This window comes from Xenopus laevis, chromosome 2L, assembly GCF_017654675.1.
Source record: "Xenopus laevis strain J_2021 chromosome 2L, Xenopus_laevis_v10.1, whole genome shotgun sequence".
Classification (NCBI taxonomy): Eukaryota; Metazoa; Chordata; class Amphibia; order Anura; family Pipidae; genus Xenopus; species Xenopus laevis.
In genome coordinates this window covers 8,227,010-8,248,791 of record NC_054373.1, presented here as the reverse complement: position 1 = coordinate 8,248,791, position 21,782 = coordinate 8,227,010, and the positions used below count along the sequence as shown (strand labels likewise).

The 21,782-nt window shown below is 41.1% G+C and overlaps 1 protein-coding gene across 2 annotated transcripts; it reads right to left on the bottom strand.

Moving 5' to 3' along the window:
• Positions 1-1,005: 1,005 nt before the first annotated feature.
• Positions 1,006-18,555, bottom strand: LOC121399801 (putative gastrointestinal growth factor xP4). Of its 2 annotated transcripts, XM_041581451.1 has the most exons (10): positions 18,476-18,555; positions 15,992-16,138; positions 15,026-15,172; positions 13,074-13,217; positions 12,369-12,512; positions 11,592-11,738; positions 6,183-6,329; positions 4,739-4,885; positions 2,723-2,869; positions 1,006-1,589 (listed from the first exon to the last, which is right to left on the bottom strand). In XM_041581451.1, exons 1-10 carry the CDS (start codon positions 18,543-18,545, stop codon positions 1,570-1,572), a joined length of 1,260 nt encoding a protein of 419 aa, XP_041437385.1. In that variant the 5' UTR covers positions 18,546-18,555; the 3' UTR covers positions 1,006-1,569. The 2 variants fall into 2 exon arrangements, with proteins under 2 accessions (XP_041437385.1, XP_041437386.1); XM_041581452.1 differs by lacking the exon at positions 4,739-4,885.
• Positions 18,556-21,782: the final 3,227 nt, after the last annotated feature.

The window sequence follows — 21,782 nt, the reverse complement described above, 5'->3', positions numbered from 1 at the left end:
ATTGGTCTTTGGAAGTGCCAAAGCTAATTTACAGTCCAGCCAAGAAATCTAAGGGGGTTATTTACTAAACCTAAAATTGGTGTACACATTACACAATGTAATTGAAATGAGCGCTGGCACTCTTTTTAACTGATTTTCCATTGTGGGACTACTTTAATTACAAAAAATGAATTATATAAATAAGGACACACAATCAATTTAGTAGTTTATTCATTTATTTATTTTGACATTTATGGCACATAGCACTTTGTCAGTGACAAGCAAATAAGCATTGGATGGTGTTGGAGAGTGGGGGGTTACTATCTTTCCTCTAATTTCCTAATAATCTCAACAAAGTAATCTACACCTCTACCTCTCTGGGAAGTGAGTTTTGGATAACGAGCTAGGTTATCCCTCTTTGTTATAAACCTAACTTACTATGTTACTATGTATGACTGTGCATTCCTTCTAAAGTCTAAACCGTTCTAAAAAGTTCTCTGAATCATCTAAGGGTTTGCTTTGTTTGTCATATAAATGAATTCTGCTGTTTCTGCAATTTTATAGTGATGAGCAAATTTTTTTTTGGGATTTGTGGTGAAATTCTGCATTTTGCCGTCTGCAAATCTGTTTTGCGACACTGCAGCAAAAATTAGCTGCAACAAAATAGTCGCAGAGACAAAAATGTCACCATAAGAAAAAACGCCCATTGACTTTAATGCATTTGGACAAAAAAAACTGCCATAAGAAAAAACGCCCATTGACTTTAATGCATTTGGACAAAAAAAGCTGCCATAAGAGAAAAGCCCATTGACTATAACACATTAGACAAAAAGCAGCAAAACAAAAAAAACGCCCTTTGACTTTAAAGCATTTGACAAAAAGCAGCAATAAGAAAAAACGCCCATTGACTTTAAAATATTTGCACAAAAAAGCTGCCGTAAGAAAAAACGCCCATTGACTTTAATGCATTTGGACAAAAAAGCCTCCATAAAAATGCCCATTGACTTTAATGCATTTGGTGCAAGAAAAAATATTGCATATTAAAAAAAATTTGATGCCCATTGATTTCAATGCATTTCACAAATTTTTCACCGTTTCGATGATAAAAGTGAAACGGGACTGATTTGCTCATCACTAGTAACTCGATGATTTGTTCCTTGGTGCCAGTGCCCTTTAGCATTTATTCCTGCCTTCTGCTCCATAGGCACCTACATTTTTCTTCCCGTTCCTTTTCATTAACAAACAAGTTATTTTCCCAAAAATTACAAATTAGAATTTACTTGAAATATAATCATTTTTAAAACATTTCTGCTAAAGTAACAGAATATTCTATTGTGCCAGTCGTAGACCGGCAACAGAGAGAGGGAAGGATACAATGACAGGGCATCAGACTGGGGGACATTTTTGTTTTAATAAACAGTAAATTGACAATGACAGGGGTTGTAATGGAAACGTAAATGGGGGATTTCCATACAAGGGGACCTTTTCGGATCCATGGGCTGTTGGTTTAATTCCTGCTTTGTTTAACAAAGAAAATGATGCTGAAGCTTGTAGAGAGGTGCAGAATTTGCTGGGGGCAGATGCCAATGATCATTTTCTAAAAAAGCAACCTGAAAAGTGAAAAAGAAATGAATTGAGAATATAAATAATACATGATAGATACAAGAGACTATAGGGCTCATGCTCCTTGCACTTCCATATAGTTCTGCTCAGTGCCGATCAATTCTTCCTACCTTCCACTGTAAATTAAGTGCTGCTTTACCCATTGACACTGAGGGAAACGTGGACCTACATTTGGTCCAGAGGTGGCAGTAGCTCCAGGGTTCCCTCAGCACCCCGCATTAATTGCCACAATTAGTTGCACCAAAAAAATACGGCGCACACATCACTTGCACACCGAACACTAGAAATGACACCAGACAGACTTGGAAAATATTAAACTCAACTGCGCCTGATTTGCAATGAAGCACATGCACATTTGCATTAATTTGGGTGAATGGCTCGCAATTGCATTATGAGCAGCACAACTGCATCGCCCCATTCAGAACCAAATGCCAGAATACTGTTTATAGATTTTATATCAGCACTATATAAATAATAGAGATGCACGGAATCCTACCAAATACTGAACCAAATCCTAATTTGCATATTTAAATAAGGGGCTGGAAGGGATAAAAAACCCACCGCGCAGCTAAACATTTTTTTATTTGTTTGTTTTGTGATGATTTTAAAGATTTGGATACGGTTCAGCCAGGCACAAGGACTTGGGAGAATCCGAATCCTGCTAAAATAAGGTTGAATCCTGATCAAATACCAACCAGAATCCTGGATTCGGTGCAGCCCTAATAAATATACACCTTCATACATCATATGAGTGCCCTCGTTCTACACCATAGTGCCATTTTGGAAACATCATGGTCCTATTAAGCGATTGAATTTCGCCAGGCATAAACTCACAGCAAATTTCTGCATTTCGCCACAAGTAAAACAATTTGTGAAGATTCACCGTTGAAAACGTTGCTTTGAAAAAATTTGCAATGCATAAAATCTTCGTGTGTCAAAATTATTATTATGACAGCCCTTGACTTTAATGCATTTGGACAAAATAGTCACTTGTATAAACATTTTTGCTTGTGTCAAAATTGTTGCGCATCAATATTATTCTGACGACCATTGACTTCAATATGTTTTACGAAAATTTTTCAGCAAAACGCACAGATTCGCCCATCACTAGTCCCATTACCTTCCTCCGGCTTGGGATAGAAGCACCAGCTCACACCGACAATGCTGGAGTCAAAGCAGCAGCCTCTTTTGTTGCACTCAGCGAGGGATATGCCAGGGGGGCCACAGTTAATTCGTGATTTAGGTTCAATTTTACATTTAGCAGCAGCTGGGGGTAGAGACAAAATACCTTGTTACAGTACAGTTAGGATTCAACCTCTTCTAAAACAATGAGTCACAATGCATAATAAGATGTAATGGTTACATATCCGATGATGGATTGAATATAGGCTCACTCCCAAATTAATGAACATGAACTGTATCCAGTGTTGTATTAACTGAAGCTCTAGTGTTCATATTGTGTGCAGAGAGACTCCAGCATCGGTATTCCCTTGTACTAAGCACAATTCAGCAGGAACAGCCCCTAAGTTTGCTCAGAGAGATCCCATAAAACTGTGGCAGCATAGGTATTCCTCTGTACTAAGCACAATTCAGCAGGAACAGGCCTTACGTTTGCTTATAGTCTAATCAAAGAGAGCACATAAAACTATGGCAGCATAGGTATTCCCCTGTACTAAGCACAATTCAGCAGGAACAGTCCCCTAAGTTTGCTCATAGTCTGTACAGAGAGATCCCATAAAACTATGGCAGCATAGGTATTCCCTGTACTAAGCACAATTCAGCAGGAACAGTCCCCTAAGTTTGCTCATAGTCTGTACAGAGAGATCCCATAAAACTATGGCAGCATAGGTATTTCCTGTACTAAGCACAATTCAGCAGGAACAGTCCCCTAAGTTTGCTCATAGTCTGTACAGAGAGATCCCATAAAACTATGGCAGCATAGGTATTCCCTGTACTAAGCAAAATTCAGCAGGAACAACCCCTAAGTTTGCTCATAGTCTGTACAGAGAGATCCCATAAAACTATGGCAGCATAGGTATTCCCCTGTACTAAGCACAATTCAGCAGGAACAGTCCCTAAGTTTGCTCATAGTCTGTACAGAGAGATCCCATAAAACTATGGCAGTATAGGTATTCCCTGTACTAAGCACAATGCTGCTTTACCTATTGACACCAAGGGAAACTTGGACCTACCATTTAGTCCAGAGGTGGCAGTAGCTCCAGGGTTCCCTCAGCAACCCGCATCAATTGCCACAATTGGTTGCCCCAAAAAAATAGGGTGCACACATCACTTGCACACCAAACACTAGAAATTACACCAGACAGACTTGGAAAATATTCAGCACAACTGCGCCTGATTTGCAATGAAGCACATGCACATTTGCATTAATTTGGGTGAATGGCTCGCAATTGCATTATGAGCAGCACAACTGCATCGCCCCATTCAGAACCAAATGCCAGAATACTGTTTATAGATTTTATATTAGCACTATATAAATAATAGAGATGCACGGAATCCTACCAAATACTGAACCAAATCCTAATATGCATATTTAAATAAGGGGTTGGAAGGGAAAAAAGAACCCACCACGCAGCTAAACATTTTTTTATTTGTTTGTTTTGTGACAAAAAGTCATATGGTTTTAAACATTTGGATTCGGTTCAGCCAGACACAAGGATTTGGCAGAATCCGAATCCTGTTAAAAAAAGGTTGAAGCCTGATCAAATACCAAATGGAATCCTGGATTCAGTGCATCCCTAATACATAAATAAAGATACACCTTCATACATCATATGAGTGCCCTCGTTCCACACCATAGTCCCATTTTGGAAACATTATGATCCCATTTAGCGATGGGTGACTGAATCAAGTGGAAAAAATTTGCAGTGGAGATTCTCCGGCGAAAACTTTGCCTCAACAAAAAAAATTTGCTGCGCATAAAATTGTCACACATCAAAATTATTATTATGACGCCCCTTAACTTTAATGCATTTGGACAAAATAGTCGCTCATATAAACGTTTTTGCTTGTGTCAAAATTGTTGTGCACCAAAATTATTTTGACGCCCATTGGCTTCAATGCATTTCGCAAATTTTTTGGCGAAATGCACAGATTCGCCCATCACTAGTCCCATTACCTTCCTCCGGCTTGGGATAGAAGCACCAGCTCACACCGACAATGCTGGAGTCAAAGCAGCAGCCTCTTTTGTTGCACTCAGTGAGGGATATGCCAGGGGGGCCACAGTTAATCCGTGATTTAGGTTTAATTTCACATTTAGCAGCAGCTGGGGGTAGAGACAAAATACCTTGTTACAGTACAGCTAAGATTCAACCTCTTAAACTTAAACTATGAGTCACAATGCATGATGGACTGAATGTAGGCTCACTCCCAAATTAATGGACATGAACTGTATCCAGTGCTCTATTAACTGAATATCTAGTGTTCATATTGTGTGCAGAGAGACTCCAGAATAGGTATTCATCTGTACTAAGCACAATTCAGCAGGAACAGCCCCTAAATTTGTGTCAAGGATTAGGTAGGGGGCGCTGCAGAGACTGAAGGGAGAAGGCAAGTCCTTTAGGCAGGGACTGGCTGTGTCCACAGAACATAAAGGGAAAGGCAAGAACAGGAAGACGAGTGCATAGTCGAACTGGAACAGGTGCAGAGTGAAGCAGGACAGAGCAGGTGAAGGTCAGGACCAGACTGGACAGATGATGAGGGTGTAGATCGGGGGCAGACCAAGAGAATGAGACTGGAGGGTGCAGACGTAGATTTGGGGGACAGGACAGTGGGAGGACAGGATACAGAAGGACACTGGAGCAGAAGGAGACTGGAAAGCAAGATAGCAGGAGAGGACAGAATAGCAAGAGGAGTGGATAGCACTGGAGAGTGAAAGAGAGAGAGAGACAAGGGAAGCTATAAGACAGGGTTCAAGGCAGAACAGGACAGGAAGCAGGAACAGGCAAGGCAAGGTCAGTACAAGGTGAAGTCAGGGAAAGGTACAAGGTGGAATAGGAAATGAGAACAGGCGAAGCAAGGGTCAGATCAAGGTCAAGACTGGGAAGGAACAAGGTAGGGTAAAGCAAGATAAGATAAGATAGACAAGGACAGGCAGATCAAGGCAAGGGGGAATAACAAGGAAAAGGGCAAGAGCTTGAACCATCTAATTAGGGGCACTGCCACAGTACTAGGGAGGCCGTGTAATGGCCTCAAATAGGGTAGAGTCAGCTGATTAGCTGATTGCAACTAATCAGGCTGCAGCTGGGCTTGGGCTGCTGAGGGCAGGTAACAAATAGCGAGTAACCCTACAGGCTGCTCATCTGGCCAAATGGTTAAGGTATCGAGCCAGAAACCCAAAGGTCCTGACAGTTTGCTCATCGTCTGTACAGAGAGATCCCATAAAACTATGGCAGTATAGGTATTCCCCTGTACTAAGCACAATTCAGCAGGAACAGTCCCTAAGTTTGCTCATAGTCTGTACAGAGAGATACAATGTCAATGTCTAAAGATACACCTACATACATATGAGTGCACTCGTTCAACACCATTGTCAGATTTTGGAAACATTATGATCCCATTACCTTCCTCCGGCTTGGGATAGAAGCACCAGATCGTACCGACAATGCTGGAGTCAAAACAGCAGCCTTTGTTGTTGCACTCAGCTCGGGTTATGCCACCAAAGCCGCAGTTAATTCGTGATTTAGGTTCAATTTTACATTTAGCAGCAGCTGGGGGTAGAGATAAAATACCTTGTTACAGTACAGTTGGGATTCAACCTCTTTAAACTATAACAATGAGTCACAATGCAAATAAGATGTAATGGTTACGTATCTGATGATGGATTGAATATAGGCTCACTCCCAAATTAATAAACATGAACTGTATCCAGTGTTGTATTAACTGAAGCTCTAGTGTTCTTGGTGTTTGCAGAGAGACTCCAGCATAGGTATTCCCTGTAATAAGCACAATTCAGCAGGAACAGCCCCCTAAGTTTGCTCATAGTCTGTACAAAGAGATCCCATGAAACTGTGGCAGCATAGGTATTCCCCTGTACTAAGCACAATTCAGCAGGAACAGCCCCCTAAGTTTGCTCATAGTCTGTACAAAGAGATCCCATAAAACTGTGGCAGCATAGGTATTCCCCTGTACTAAGCACAATTCAGCAGGAACAGCCCCCTAAGTTTGCTTGTCATTTGTATAGAGAGATACCATAAAACTATGGCAACATAGGTATTCCCCTGCACTAAGCACAATTCTGCAGGAACAGCCCCCTAAGTTTGCTCATAGTCTGTACAGAAAGATATCATAAAACTATGGCAGTATAGGTATTCATCTGTACTAAGCACAATTCAGCAGGAACAGCCCCTAAGTTTGCTCATAGTCTGTACAAAGAGATCCCATAAAACTATGGCAGCATAGGTATTCCCTGTACTAAGCACAATTCAGCAGGAACAGTCCCCTAAGTTTGCTCATAGTCTGTACAGAGAGATCCCATAAAACTATGGCAGCATAGGTATTCCCCTGTACTAAGCACAATTCAGCAGGAACAGTCCCTAAGTGTGCTCGTAGGAGGAGAAATATAAGGCTTTACTTAAAAACATAGCAATCAAGGAGATATCCAGTGACGACAGGTGACAGCTGAGCTATGGGACCCTCCAGCCAACCCCAAGGAGCCCTGGCACCTTGGTACCCCCTTTGCTACACCTACAGGTACCCCCTCTGCTACACCCACAAGTACCCCCACTGGTACCCCCTTTGCTACACCTACAGGTACTCCCTCTGGAATACCAGGTCTTCTCAGAAAGATCAGAGCGGCAGAATCTCCTTGCACTCTGATATCACAAAAAAATGTTCTTTTCCACTGAGGAATTAAAGGACATTGACCCAAAGGAGAAGGTGAAGCAAAGGAGACAGAAATACCAGCCTGAAGTAAGTGGCTTTGTTTATGTGGCAAGTGATTTCGCTGCTCTGCCCCTGACCCAAAATCAGCCCGTGTCTCTAGGAGTCTCTCAGGCAGCCCCACGACTGGGGGTACAACAGCAGCAGCTGAGAATGTCAGGGTTTAGTCGGAACCTAGTGTATTGTACTTAAAGAAATCCAATGCTAATGTGGCTGCAGCATCAAATGTGACATCTGTAACGAATGCAGAACAACTGGTGCAGGAAAAGGATGAAAGGGAAGTACTTTACCACACTGCTGCAAACAACAACACAGCGCAGCATGCGGCCCCTGGTGCTAATGGGGAACTCTCACAGCAACCAGATGCTTCAGCCAATCCTACTGCATCTCATACGGAGCAGGACAGAGCTGGCAGTGATGTCAACATGAAAGATAACGTTCAGTGCAAAGGTTCAGTTGTTGGGCAACAGGAGGTGCAGATGGACAAGACTAAATGCCAGCAAAGAAAGAGAACTAAAGCAGCTATTCCGAAAAAAACAAAAGACTCTAAAGTAGACTCTTGTACTTCAACAATTCTGGATGTTTCTGTTTCTGGTGGTGCGAGTGTGCGTGACTGCAGTGAGGAGGAGATTGGTGAGCAACTGTCTGAGGTTTTGGCTGGTGAGTGCACTGAGAAAACAAAATCTGTTGGTGCATCTGTGAATGTGAGTGGGGGTAAAGTGTTGGGGGGCTCGGCTCAGGCTGTGCAAGGGTCACGTGTTTGTGCAAGAGGTGAATGTGGGTGTGAGTACAAGTGCTTTGGGTGCAAGTGAAGTTGTAGAGTGGGTGCTAGTACTGAATTACCAATTGCAGATGCAGATGCAGTTTCCCAGGTGTGGGAGGGTTTTCCCCCAGATTCTGGGTGCTGAAGAATGTGGTGTGATTGCAGTGGGAGGGACCCTTGCCTGGTTTAGCTCAAAAGGTGTGGGAATGTGATAGGGGAGCTGGAAAAGGATTTTAGGTACAGGGTATATGGAATGGCAAGCTAAAGTCTGCCTGTGCACTGTAGGCAATGCTGTGTCCCAGCACATCCCCAGCTCCACATACATTGGCCAGGATTTAGTCTGCTGCTTTTATCCCGGCGAGCCTAGAAAATGTTGGAAGTGTGGCTCCACCAGGCATTTCATTATCAGTTGTGATGTACTGAGCCATGTGCCTTGGAGTAGATCATGTTGCCAAACACTGTCCCAAAAGTATAAGATGCAACTTGTGCAGAGTGCTTGGCAATGCGTACGGTTCCTGTCCTATGTCGTGGCAAAGCATCAATGAGGAGTTCAGGATGGAAATGTGGGAGCCTGAGTCAGAGGCACCACAATATCAGGTTGTTGAGTTGACTCCTGTTGTGCCTGATCCTGACCCAAGCATCCCCCACATTCCATCTTGACCTCCCAAAACTCTGCAGCCTCCCAAAACCCCACAGCCTTCAACATCTTTTAAGCCCATGTGGGAAAGGGGAAGAGGGAAGGGGTGGCCTAGTGGTCAGGTACCAATCTTCCAAGGGGTAGTTCAGAAGACCCTTTCTTCTGAGCAGTGTGGCTCTATCCATAGTTAAAAGCATATTGGGAGATTGGATTAATGTGAGTGAACCCCAGAAAGCTGCTGAAGCCAAAAAGAAAGATTGTAAGACTGTGAGTGGTGGATATAACAGAAAGAAAGGTAATGGGGAATCTGCAGAGAGTGCCCATCCAAGTTTTCAGGAGGATGGGGGAGGCCCAATACCCCTATCAGTAAATAGGTTTGCCCCATTATCTTGGGGTGAGAGGGTAGAGAGTGAGGAGCAGGAGCTTGCAGAGAAGGAGTGGAGACTGAGTAGGGAGCTGGCAAGTTCTTGTAATGCTGACTCTTCCTCTGAAGGAGGATATTGATCCTACTGAAGAAGAGAAGCTCTCATCCGGTATCTCTGCAAAGAATTCTCTGATGATGATAGGTAAGCAAAAAGGAGGGCAGAAGCCTCCACATTTTAATCACCCTCTTAATGGCTGTACCCCCTCCAATACGCGTCATGACCATTAATGTTGCTAAAGTTAAGCCTGTAGGTGCAAGGGAGGCAGCCTTCTTTTTGCTCTTAGATTTAAGTTTTGCAAGAGACCAGATCATGTAATCTACAGGTGCTCCATAGAGCCAAAAAAGAACGGACACACTGTCCTTCCTACTGGTCTCTTGTGGCCGAGTGGAGTGGCTGTTCTTTTTAAGACTAGTAGGGTAACAGTCAAACGGGTGATTGAGGTAGAGATGGGCAGATGTATGGTCTTGGACATCCTGCTGAACAGGCAGAATCTGAGGTGTCGCAGGTCGGCTGGACTATGATAGCATCTTCTTTAATAGCATGGTTAGTCAGACCGGTCTAGAAGATCTGCACATATGCCATTTCCTAACCGCACAGGTTTCACCTTTTTTTAGAGGAACGTGTAGTAGTAGGATACACAGTTTTTTGTGGTGGCGAGTGATGCATTAGCAGATGTTCCTATGTCTCCTGGTGCCAGATTCTGCTGGGATTTGAAACAGGGACCTTTGGGTTTCTGGTTCAGTGTCTTGACCACTGAGCCAGGTGAGCAGCCTGCAGGGTTGCTCACTATATATCACCTGGCCTTTGCAACCCCAACCCAGCAGCAGCCTGATTGGTTGCAGTCAGCAAATCAGGGCTGACTCTGCCCTATTTAAGGCCAGCCCTCTGAACACTCCTTTATTAAGTACAACTACAACAACCTCCTTTTGGAGAAAGCTCCTTTGTGGGTGGAAATCTTCAGAGTTTGGGTCTTTCCTTATCTTGAGTGGTGGCAGAGAGGCGGCTTGGTAAAGAGTGTGCATGCTCCCCATGGTGCTCTCCCGCCTTATGTTGTAGTGAGTCTGAAGGTGATGAGGCGGTGGTGTGTGTCTGTTGGGGAGATCAGGGCTTCTCCCAGAAGGGAGATCAATGGGAGAGTCTTGGGTTCCTACTTTCATGTACTACTGGCCCTGAAGGACTGTCCAGAAGAAGTGTTGGGATCAGGGCTCTCTTTAGTCAAATCCCCAAGGGTACCCCCGAAGTTTAGGGATGTCGTCTGGCGCTCCTTCCTTGGCTCTATGTTAATGACAATCAGAAATACAGATGCACTGATTACCGTGATTGCCCACGGGAGGAATGTTCTGGGGAAGTGGAAACAATGGACCACTTCTTGCTTCAGTGCCCCTTTAACATAGATGTCTACAAACAAGTCTCTGCTGCCTTGGGCATTCCTTGCCTCTCTGGTTGTAGTTACCAGGAGTGTGCCTATGGGACATTCAAGCAACACGGGGTTATGATTTGGGCACTCTTTTCTTAGTCAGCTCTGTTGTCCGCTTTTACACCTGGAATGCACAGTGCAAGGTTTCTCTAAGACGTGAAGTCCTCCCCTGTCCAGTGGTGGTGGAGATGATCCTGGGGGAGCTCGGAAAGATACGTTCTTTGGAGAGAGAAAGGATGGATGAAGCAAGGTGGAAGGGTCTATGGAGGGGCATTCAGTTTGACCCACGGTGAGTCACTTGCTAATTCTGATGTCTCTGTAGTTGAGCTAATTCTTTTCACCCCCAGAAATTGTTGCTGTTTTCTATTTTTCTGAAAGGGCTCATACGGTTTTAGGTGTGTAGCCAAATCTTTTGCCTTCCTGGAGTCAGAGCTTTGATTTGTGTTTTGTTTTGTTATGATTAGTGTGGCAGTCAGTCAGACTGTGCCACTTGTTTTGAAGACGGAAAGAACCACAATTTGAGTATTTATATACAGAATACCACTGTATAATGTAAATCACATTATTCTATAAGTTATGCAAACAAGTTTACGCTACATGTGTGTGGGTATATATATATGAATGTTTATTTGGTATGCTATTTATTTAGCTTTGTTGAATAAGAATGCAAGAACTTAAAGAAAAATTTCCCCTGTACTAAGCACAATTCAGCAGGACCAGCCCACTAAGTTTGCTCATAGTCTGTACAGAGAGATACAATGTCAATATCTAAAGATACACCTATATACATCATATGAGTGCCCTTGTTCCACACCATAGCCTATTTTGGAAACATTATGATCCCATTACCTTCCTCCGGCTTGGGATAGAAGCACCAGATCGTACCGACAATGCTGGAGTCAAAACAGCAGCCTTTGTTGTTGCACTCAGCTCGGGTTATGCCACCGAAGCCGCAGTTAATTCGTGATTTAGGTTCAATTTTACATTTAGCAGCAGCTGGGGGTAGAGATAAAATACCTTGTTACAGTACAGTTAGGATTCAACCTCTTTAAACTAAAACAATGAGTCACAATAATAAGACATAATGGTTATGTATCTGATGATGATTTGAATGTAGGCTCACTCCCAAATTAATGAACATGAACTGTATCCAGTGTTGTATTAACTGAAGCTCTAGTGTTCATATTGTGTGCAGAGAGGCTCCAGCATAGGTATTCCCCTGTACTAAGCACAATTCAGCAGGAACAGCCCCTTAAGTTTGCTCATAGTCTATACAGAGTGATTCCCTAAAACTATGGCAGCATAGGTATTTCCCTGTAGTAAGCACAATTCAGCAGGAACAGCCCCTAAGTTTGCTCATAGTCTGTACAGAGAGATCCCATAAAACTATGACAGCATAGGTATTCCCTGTACTAAGCACAATTCAGCAGGAACAGCCCCTAAGTTTGCTCATAGCCTGTACATAGAGATACCATAAAAAGCAGCATTAATATTCCCCTGTACTGAGCACAATAGCCTGTACAGAGAGATACAATGTTAATGGCTAAAGATACACCTCCATACATACATATGAGTGCCCTTGTTCCACACCATTGTCCCATTTTGGAAACATTATGATCCCATTACCTTCCTCCGGCTTGGGATAGAAGCACCAGATCGTACCGACAATGCTGGAGTCAAAACAGCAGCCTTTGTTGTTGCACTCAGCTCGGGTTATGCCACCGAAGCCGCAGTTAATTCGTGATTTAGGTTCAATTTTACATTTAGCAACTGCTGGAAATAGAGACAAAATACCTTGTTACAGTACAGTTAGGATTCAAGTTATTTTAACTATAACAATGAGTCACAATGCATAATAAGATGTAATGGTTATGTATCTGATGATTAATTGAATATAGGCTCACTCAAATAGTAATAATACATTAATATACATGAACTGTATCCAATGTTGTTTTAACTGAAGCTCTAGGGGCATATTTATCAAGGGTCGAATTTTGAATTGAAAAATATTTGAAATTCAAAAATGATCGAATAGGCCTGTTTTCGATCGAATATGTCTGAATTCAGTAGAACCAGGCTTGGAGACAAGTTCTGGACAAGTTCTGGTTGCATAAAAACCAGGTGCACTGCCAAACAGAGTCTCAATATAGGTTCACAATCCTCATAAGGGCTACTAAATGGCCAATCACATCCCTTATTTTGGCACCCAGGAACATTTTTCATGCTACTGTTGCTCCCCAAACTCCTTTTACTTCTGAATGTTGCTCACGGGTTCTTAAGGTTGGGGATCCCTGCCATAGTCCCATTTTGGAAACATTATGATCCCATTACCTTCCTCCGGCTTGGGATAGAAGCACCAGATCGTACCGACAATGCTGGAGTCAAAACAGCAGCCTTTGTTGTTGCACTCGACGGGGGATATGCCACCAAAGCCGCAGTTAATTCGTGATTTAGGTTCAATTTTACATTTAGCAACTAATGGGGGTAGAGACAAATATCTTGTTACAGTACAGCTAGGATTCAACTTCTGTAACCTAAAACAATGAGTCACAATGCATAATTAGATGTAATGCTACGTATCTGATGATAGATTGAATATCGTCACACTCCTAGGTTAATGAACATGAACTGTATCCAGTGCTCAATAACTGAAGCTCTAGTGTTCATAGTGTGCAGAGAGACTCCAGCATAGGTATTCCCTGTACTAAGCACAATTCAGCAGGAACAGCCTCCTTACTTTGCTCATAGCCTGTACATAGATATACCATAAAAAAGGCAGCATAGGTATTCCCCTGTACTAAGCACAATTAAGCAGGAACAGCCCTATAAAATTGCTTATAGTTAGTACAGAGAGATGCCATAAAACTACAGCAGCAAAGGTATGCCATTTACTAAGCACAATTCAGCAGGAAGAGCCCCCTAAGTTTGCTCATAGTCTGTACAGAGAGATCCCATAAAACTATGGCAGCATAGGTATTCCCTGTACTAAGCACAATTCAGCAGGAACAGCCCCTAAGTTTGCTCATTGTTTGTACAGAGAGATCCCATAAAAATATGGCAGCACAGGTATTCCCTGTACTAAGCACAATTCAGCAGGAACAGCCCCCTAAGTTTGCTCATTGTTTGTACAGAGAGATCCCATAAAAATATGGCAGCACAGGTATTCCTCTGTACTATATATGTATGTATGTATGTATATTTTTATTTGTATAGCGCTCCTTGAGGGCAAAGCACTCTACAGCAAAACAATAAATTAGAAGTAACAAACAAGGGGTCATTCAAATAAAAAGTAACAATAAGTGCATTATTAAAAATAAAATTCACGTAATTATAAAATATAATTACAATATAGATTACGTGCTCAGTGTCAAGTAGACAAAAGGCTGGAGGTCCCTACCACATAGGGCTTACACTCTAAATGGGAGGGTAACAGACAGACACAATTCGGAGTGGTATTAAAGAGCTGTAGGTTACAGTTTGTTACACTGTCAAATAAGTGCCAGTTCCCTGTACTAAGCACAATTCAGCAGGAACAACCCCAAAGTTTGCTCATAGCATTTACAAAGATACCATTATACTATGGCAGCATAGACATTCTACTGTACTAAGCACAATTCAGCAGGAGCAGCCCCTAAATTTGCTCATAGTCTGTACAGAGAGATCCCATAAAACTATGGCAGTATATAATATATATATATATATATATATATATATATATATATATATATATATATATATATACAGTATATATATAAAACAAAATTAATCGGTGCACTCAGAATACCCAATTACAGCCTAGGTGCTGGAACATGAAAGCATGCATATAAATAAACAAAAAGAGTCTGCACTCCTAGGTCTTGTGAAGAAAAAAATGAATTTAATCAACGTTTCGGCTCTTAAACATATTCCTGAAGACGGCTCACGTTTAAGAGCCGAAACGTTGATTAAATTCATTTTTTCTTCACAAGACCTAGGAGTGCAGACTCTTTGTTTATTTATAAATATATATATATATATATATATATATATATATATATATATATATATATATATATATATATATATATATATATACAGTATATATATATATATATATATATATATATATATATATATATATTCCCCTGCACTAAGCACAATTTAGCAGGAACAGCCCCCTATGTTTGCTCATAGCCTGTACAGAGAGATACAATGTCTATGTCTAAAGATACACCTTCATACATCATATGAGTGCCCTTGTTACACCCCATAGTCACATTTTGGAAACATTATGATCCCATTACCTTCCTCCGGCTTGGGATAGAAGCACCAGATCGTTCCGACAATGCTGGAGTCAAAACAGCAGCCTTTGTTGTTGCACTCGGCTCGGGTTATGCCACCGAAGCCGCAGTTAATCCGTGATTTAGGTTCAATTTTACATTTAGCAGCAGCTGGGGGTAGAGACAAAATACCTTGTTACAGTACAGTTAGGATTCAACCTCTTTAAACTAAAACAATGAGTCACAATAATAAGACATAATGGTTATGTATCTAATGATGATTTGAATGTAGGCTCACTCCCAAATTAATGAACATGAACTGTATCCAGTGTTGTATTAACTGAAGCTCTAATGTTCATATTGTGTGCAGAGAGACTCCAGCATAGGTATTCCCCTGTACTAAGCACAATTCAGCAGGAACAGCCCCTTAAGTTTGCTCATAGTCTATACAGAGTGATTCCCTAAAACTATGGCAGCATAGGTATTCCTCTGTACTAAGCACAATTCAGCAGGAACAGCCCCTTAAGTTTGCTCATAGTCTATACAGAGTGATTCCCTAAAACTATGGCAGCATAGGTATTCCTCTGTACTAAGCACAATTCAGCAGGAACAACCCCTAAGTTTGCTCATAGTCTGTACAGAGAGATCCCATAAAACTATGGCAGCATAGGTATTTCCCTGTAGTAAGCACAATTCAGCAGGAACAGCCCCTAAGTTTGCTCATAGTCTGTACAGAGAGATCCCATAAAACTATGGCAGCATAGGTATTCCCTGTACTAAGCACAATTCAGCAGGAACAGCCCCTAAGTTTGCTCATCGTCTGTACATAGAGATACCATAAAAAGCAGTATTAATATTCCCCTGTACTGAGCACAATAACCTGTACAGAGAGATACAATGTTAATGGCTAAAGATACACCTCCATACATACATATGAGTGCCCTTGTTCCACACCATTGTCCCATTTTGGAAACATTATGATCCCATTACCTTCCTCCGGCTTGGGATAGAAGCACCAGATCGTACCGACAATGCTGGAGTCAAAACAGCAGCCTTTGTTGTTGCACTCAGCTCGGGTTATGCCACCAAAGCCACAGTTAATCCGTGATTTAGGTTCAGTTTTACATTTAGCAGCAGCTGGGGGTAGAGATAAAATACCTTGTTACAGTACAGTTAGGATTCAACCTCTATAACCTAAAACAATGAGTCACAATGCAAATAAGACATAATGGTTACGTATCTGATGATGAATTGAATGTAGGCTCACTCCCAAATTAATGAACATGAACTGTATCCAGTGTTGTATTAACTGAAGCTATAGTGTTCTTGGTGTTTGCAGAGAGACTCCAGCATAGGTATTCCCCTTTACGAAGCACAATTCAGCAGGAACAGCCCCCTAAGTTTGCTCATAGTCTGTACAGAGAGATCCCATAAAACTATGGCAGCATAGGTATTCCCTGTACTAAGCACAATTCAGCAGGAACAGCCCCTAAGTTTGCTCATAGTCTGTACAGAGAGATCCCATAAAACTATGGCAGCATAGGTATTCCTCTGTATTAAGCACAATTCAGCAGGAACAGTCCCTAAGTTTGCTCATAGTCTGTACAGAGAGATCCCATAAAACTATGGCAGCATAGGTATTCCCTGTACTAAGCACAATCCAGCAGGAACAGCCCCCTATGGCAGTGTTATTATTCCTCTCCTTTGAACACAAGCTAAGCTGGAAATCTTTAGGAAATCTCTGTAGATGATCCCACTTTATATTTTGTTATTCAATTGTGCAAGGCAGCCATCATTACTTGTGGCGAATGCATATGATTCCTTTTTTTTTGTTCATTAATCATGTGCCAAAACAGAGAACAACAGGGTATCAGTCACTGGTTACATCAAGATCCCTAAACACAAATTGTGCAGCAGTAAATACACCAGCAAGAGCTTCTTCTGCACCTTCAGAATTCTGATACAAAAGTGTGTCAGTCCATGTAAATACAAGTATGGGACCTGTTATCCAAAATGCTCTGGATCTTGGGGTTTCTGGTTGACATATCTTTATGTAATTTGGATCTTCATAACTTAATATCTACTAGAAAATCATATAAACATTAAATAAACCCAATAGGCTGTGTTTGCCTCCAATAAGGATTAATTACATCTTAGATGAGATCGAGTACAAGCTACTGTTTTATTATTACAGAGAAAAGGGAAATCATTTTTAAAAAAATTGGATTATTTGGATAACATGTAGTCGGCCTTTCCGTATTTGGGAGATTTCTGGATAACAGGTTTCCAGTTAATGGATCCCATACTTGCACCAATATTCCACTTTAAGAAAATGCACATTTTTAGAAATCAGGTAGGTGGTCTGCTGTAATCTACTCTTAACCTTTACAGCAGGAATTGGGGAGCAACACAAGCATGAAAAATGTTCCTGGGGTGCCAAATAAGGGATGTGATTGGTTTTTTGGTAACTCCTATATGGACTAGCAGCCCGTAGGAGGCTCTGTTTGGTAGTACATATGGTTTTAATGCAACCAAAACTTCCAAAAAGGCCTCCAAGCCTGGAATTCAAAGCTAAGCACCTGATGTGAGGCCACTATATGAAAATTTATGAGAATTCTAAAATAATATAGAGAAAAAAAGATTAGGGTCCCAAAGGGGAGAGGATCAGAACCGTATTGTTGTAGAGCAGGCACTCAAAGAGCAGTCTTCCCAACAGACATGTGAATATTCTAAATGTTTATTGGTACACATGGAGGTAGCCTTACGCATTTCATATTTTACAAACACTTAATTATAGGCTCATTTTGATTATTAGGCCTGCTTGTGAAATACAAAACACGGAAGGCTACCTCCATGTGTACCCAAAAACTTTTTGAATTTTCACATGTCCATTGGGAAGACTGCTCTTTGAATGCCTGCTCTACAACAATATGGTTCCGGGTCCAAAAAAATCCCACATAGGAAAGACACGTAGGGACAGATTTATCAAAGGTCGAGGTGAATTTTCGAATTGAAAAATTTTGAATTTTAAAATATTTTTGTGACTTCGACTAGGGAATAGTCCAAATTCGATTAGAATTTGCAAAAAATTTGAATATCGAAATTTATCAAGTACTGTCTCCGACCATTCGCCATATAAGACCTGCCAAATTGCTGTTTTAGCCTATGGGGGACCTCCTAGAACCTATTTGAAGTCAATTGGTGGACTTTCAAAAATTTTATTTTTTTGGGGGAAAAACTTTGAATCGAATTCGATCAAATTCGATATTCCTTCGAATTGAACGATTCAAATTCGGGCCAGTTATAGACCCATTCGATGGAAAACTGACCCAAAAAAACTTTGACTAAATTTCGGTTGGTCTTTCTTTTTGTGTACAAAGTTTTTTCAATTTGAAATTGGACCCTTGATAAATATACCTGCTAGTATCTCTATTTGGTGCTGTTTATAGAAAATACCCCAGCACATGTACTTACTAAGCTCAACTGTATTGGTGATTCCAACTGCCAATATCAGCACCAACAAAGAAACCAGTTTGTAATCCATGGTAGGTAGGTCTCTGGGCTCTGCACTAAGTAGCATTTGAAGGGAAGGGATGATTAAGGGAGTTATTATATATCCTCACAATATTTGCTTTCAGATAAGGTCTGGGAGGAACTCAGTCTCTATTATTCCTTGAAATTGCAAATGACTAGAACATTGTGATAAAGTGCAGTTGTTTGTTATTAAAGTACAAGGCACAGTTTTATCATTACAGAGAAAAAGGAAATAGTTTTAAAAAAAATTAATAATTTGCATAAAATGGAGTCTATGGAATATGGCCTTCCCTTAAGTTGGATATCCTCACAATTATTTGCTTTCAGATAAGGTCTGGGAGGAACTCAGTCTCTATTATTCCTTGAAATTACAAATAACTAAAACATTGTGATAAAGTGCAGTTGTTTGTTATGCAAGTACAAGGCACAGTTTTGTTATTACAGAGAAAAAGGAAAACATTTTTACATTTTTTTTTATAATTTTCATAAAATGGAGTGTATGGAATATGGCCTTCCCTTAAGTTGGAGCTTAATGAATAATGGGTAAGGGATCCCACATTTGTATACTGGATTTTTTTCTTATTTATGAAAAGGTGAATGGATTTTTTTATATTTTATTTTCTTGAAAGAAACACATCCCCAGTCAATATAAGAGGTCAGTGAATACACGGTTAATATAATTGTTATAGAGGGTCCTGCACTATTGTGCCATCCCTTTCTCTCAATACAACACCCTCAACTGGACCCATGGCTGAAAGTGTATATATTAGATAAAAAATGCCTGTGTACTTGCATACCAGTCTCCTTTATGTTTATTTTTGTCTAATATATAAAGTGGTCTCTGCAACTAGATGTAGAGCAAAACCCTCTATAACAATTGTATAATTGACACTGCTAGTCTCACCTGGGATAGGTTATATACTCACTCGCTTGTGTAAATATAGAGGAAGCAGATCCCTTGGTCATTGGGGGGGGGCAGGGGAAGGGGGTCTGGACCACGGGGGTTCCGGATAGAGATTCAACCTGAAAAGCCACTTTGCTACCTAAAAATGTGCAGCAAGCAAGTGGCAGGAGTCGGTAGGACTGGATAGGGGTTGCTCTGCATGCTGGGCCCCTCTTATGATTTTTACTGGGGGAGGTCCTGGCACTGTGTAATTAAACATCCACTGCCAACGCTCATCTCAAACCCTTCTATCTTGCTGCTCCTTTCCTCTGAAATTCCATCCCTGAATTCTCCGTAAGGAATTCTCTTTCAATCTCTAGAACATTAGCCTAGTCCTGTGCCTACTGACTATGCCTTACCTTGAGTGCTTTTTTATCTCCAATTTGTGCCTGTATGTTAGCCTTTCATCCAATTAGACTGTAAGCTCTATGGGGCAGGGACCTCTTTCCCACTGTATTTCTTACTTAAGCTCTTTGTCCTGATATGAGCTCTGTGTATATTCATTGTGTGAGTTGTCTTCCCCGTGTTCACCTTTATATATATATATACTGTACTTTTATACATTATACAGAGTTGTGGCTCCTTTTCAAATAAAGTTATACACACATACATACATACACAACTGTACTCATCAGTTTAGGAGTTTTTCCTTATGTTATTCAGATAAGATAGACCCAACACTAAAGGAGTCATTTATTATGTGCAGGGCAGGGTGCAAAGTGCATAACATCGTAATAATACAGAACAAAGCACAGAAACCTGCATTTGCCCCATCAAGTCAACAGTCAAGTCAACAGTCAAGAGTGAGTTTATTGTCATTTCATCCATATACGTTTGTACAGTACACAGTGAAAGGAAACAAAGTTCCTTATTAATACAATAAGGTTAGATGGAGTGTGAGAGAGATCTGTCCGGTCCCTGAGTATTCAGGAGCCTTATGGCTCGGGGGGAGAAACTGTTTCACAGTCTGGTAGTGAGGGCCCTAATGCTTCGGTACCTTTTTCCAGATGGCAGGAGTGTGAACAGTGAGTGTGAGGGGTGTGTTGGATCAGACACAATACTGGTGGCTTTACAGATGCAGCGAGTGGTGTAAATGTCCATGATGGAAGGTAGAGCAACACCTCTGCTGTTTTCACTATCCTCTGTAGGGTCTTGCGCTCCATGACAGTGAAGTTCCCAGCCCAGACAGTGATACAGCTGCTCAGGATGCTCTCGATAGTCCCTCTGTAGAAGGTTTTGAGTATGGATGGTGGGAGATGGGATTTCCCCCCACCCCTAACTTGTTCTAGTTATGGAGTGCAGGTTGCAATGGGTGTGCAATTTACACATTTTTTTTTGGATGAGGTGTAGAGTACAGCCAGGCTAGGGACAGATGTGCTCCTGAATAGAAAATTACCTCAGATTTAAAGTGGGTGAGAAAACGCCCCATGTGCCAATACCCTTAAGAGACCCGGGTTCACTAATTGACACAACATACCAGTAATGAAACTATCTTACCCCCTTATCTGCTCTTTGTGATCATAGTGACTTCTTGTCATTAGAAGTCAAATTAAAGGAGAAGGAAAGGCCCTCCTCTGAAGTGAGCGATTGGACCTTTCCTTATCCTTTAAAGAAGAAACATGTCTTCTATAAGAAGATTTCATTTGACAGATAGTCTTATGAAAATGGGTTATTTTCATATATATTATTTTCCTTTAAAATTGTTGACGTTAAGCTATTCATTGGCTGATGTGACCCAGCATGTTTGGGTGACTTGGTTTGTTTGTGAGCTCAGGGCCTCATATCTGATTCCGAGGGACATTTAAATGGTGCAAGTTCTCATATAAATCTCATAAAGCTCTCAAGCATATATGATAGGACATTATTTATTATTATTTTGATAGGTGCAATTAGGGTAGAATTCTGAGGAAAAAGGCTCCGGGCCCTTAATCTCATGTTTAATAGCATGTGTATTTGTGGAGATAACGAAATGATTACAATTTGTATAATTTAGTTTGCTATTAACTCAGATGCAGCTTACATTGTTATATCAATATTGATACAGAATTTTTGGCTTCCCAATATGCAATGCTAATACAGGCTTAAATATAGATCCCCACTTTGTCTTATACATTCCATTCCCTTATTGTAGGACAATGTTGTTCTTATTAATACTAAAGCTGCTAAATTCAATCTTCTGCTACTTCTGTTTGGCCAAATCCCCCAGTAATGTCATAAGCCCCCTTGGCAAACCATCCCCCCCTACTGCGTTTCTTTTAGGTATAGATTGTAGAAGATTTTTAGTTAAGGACCTCATTTTACTTA

Excerpts from the sequence above, each read along its gene's own strand:
- LOC121399801 (XM_041581451.1), bottom strand. The coding sequence starts at position 18,545 with ATGGATTACAAACTGGTTTCTTTGTTGGTGCTGATATTGGCAGTTGGA. Across the intron at positions 2,870-4,738 it reads CTATCCCAAGCCGGAGGAAG|CTGCTGCTAAATGTAAAATT; the intron begins GTAATGGGACTA and ends CTCTACCCCCAG. Across the intron at positions 1,590-2,722 it reads CTATCCCAAGCCGGAGGAAG|GTTGCTTTTTTAGAAAATGA; the intron begins GTAATGGGACTA and ends TTCACTTTTCAG.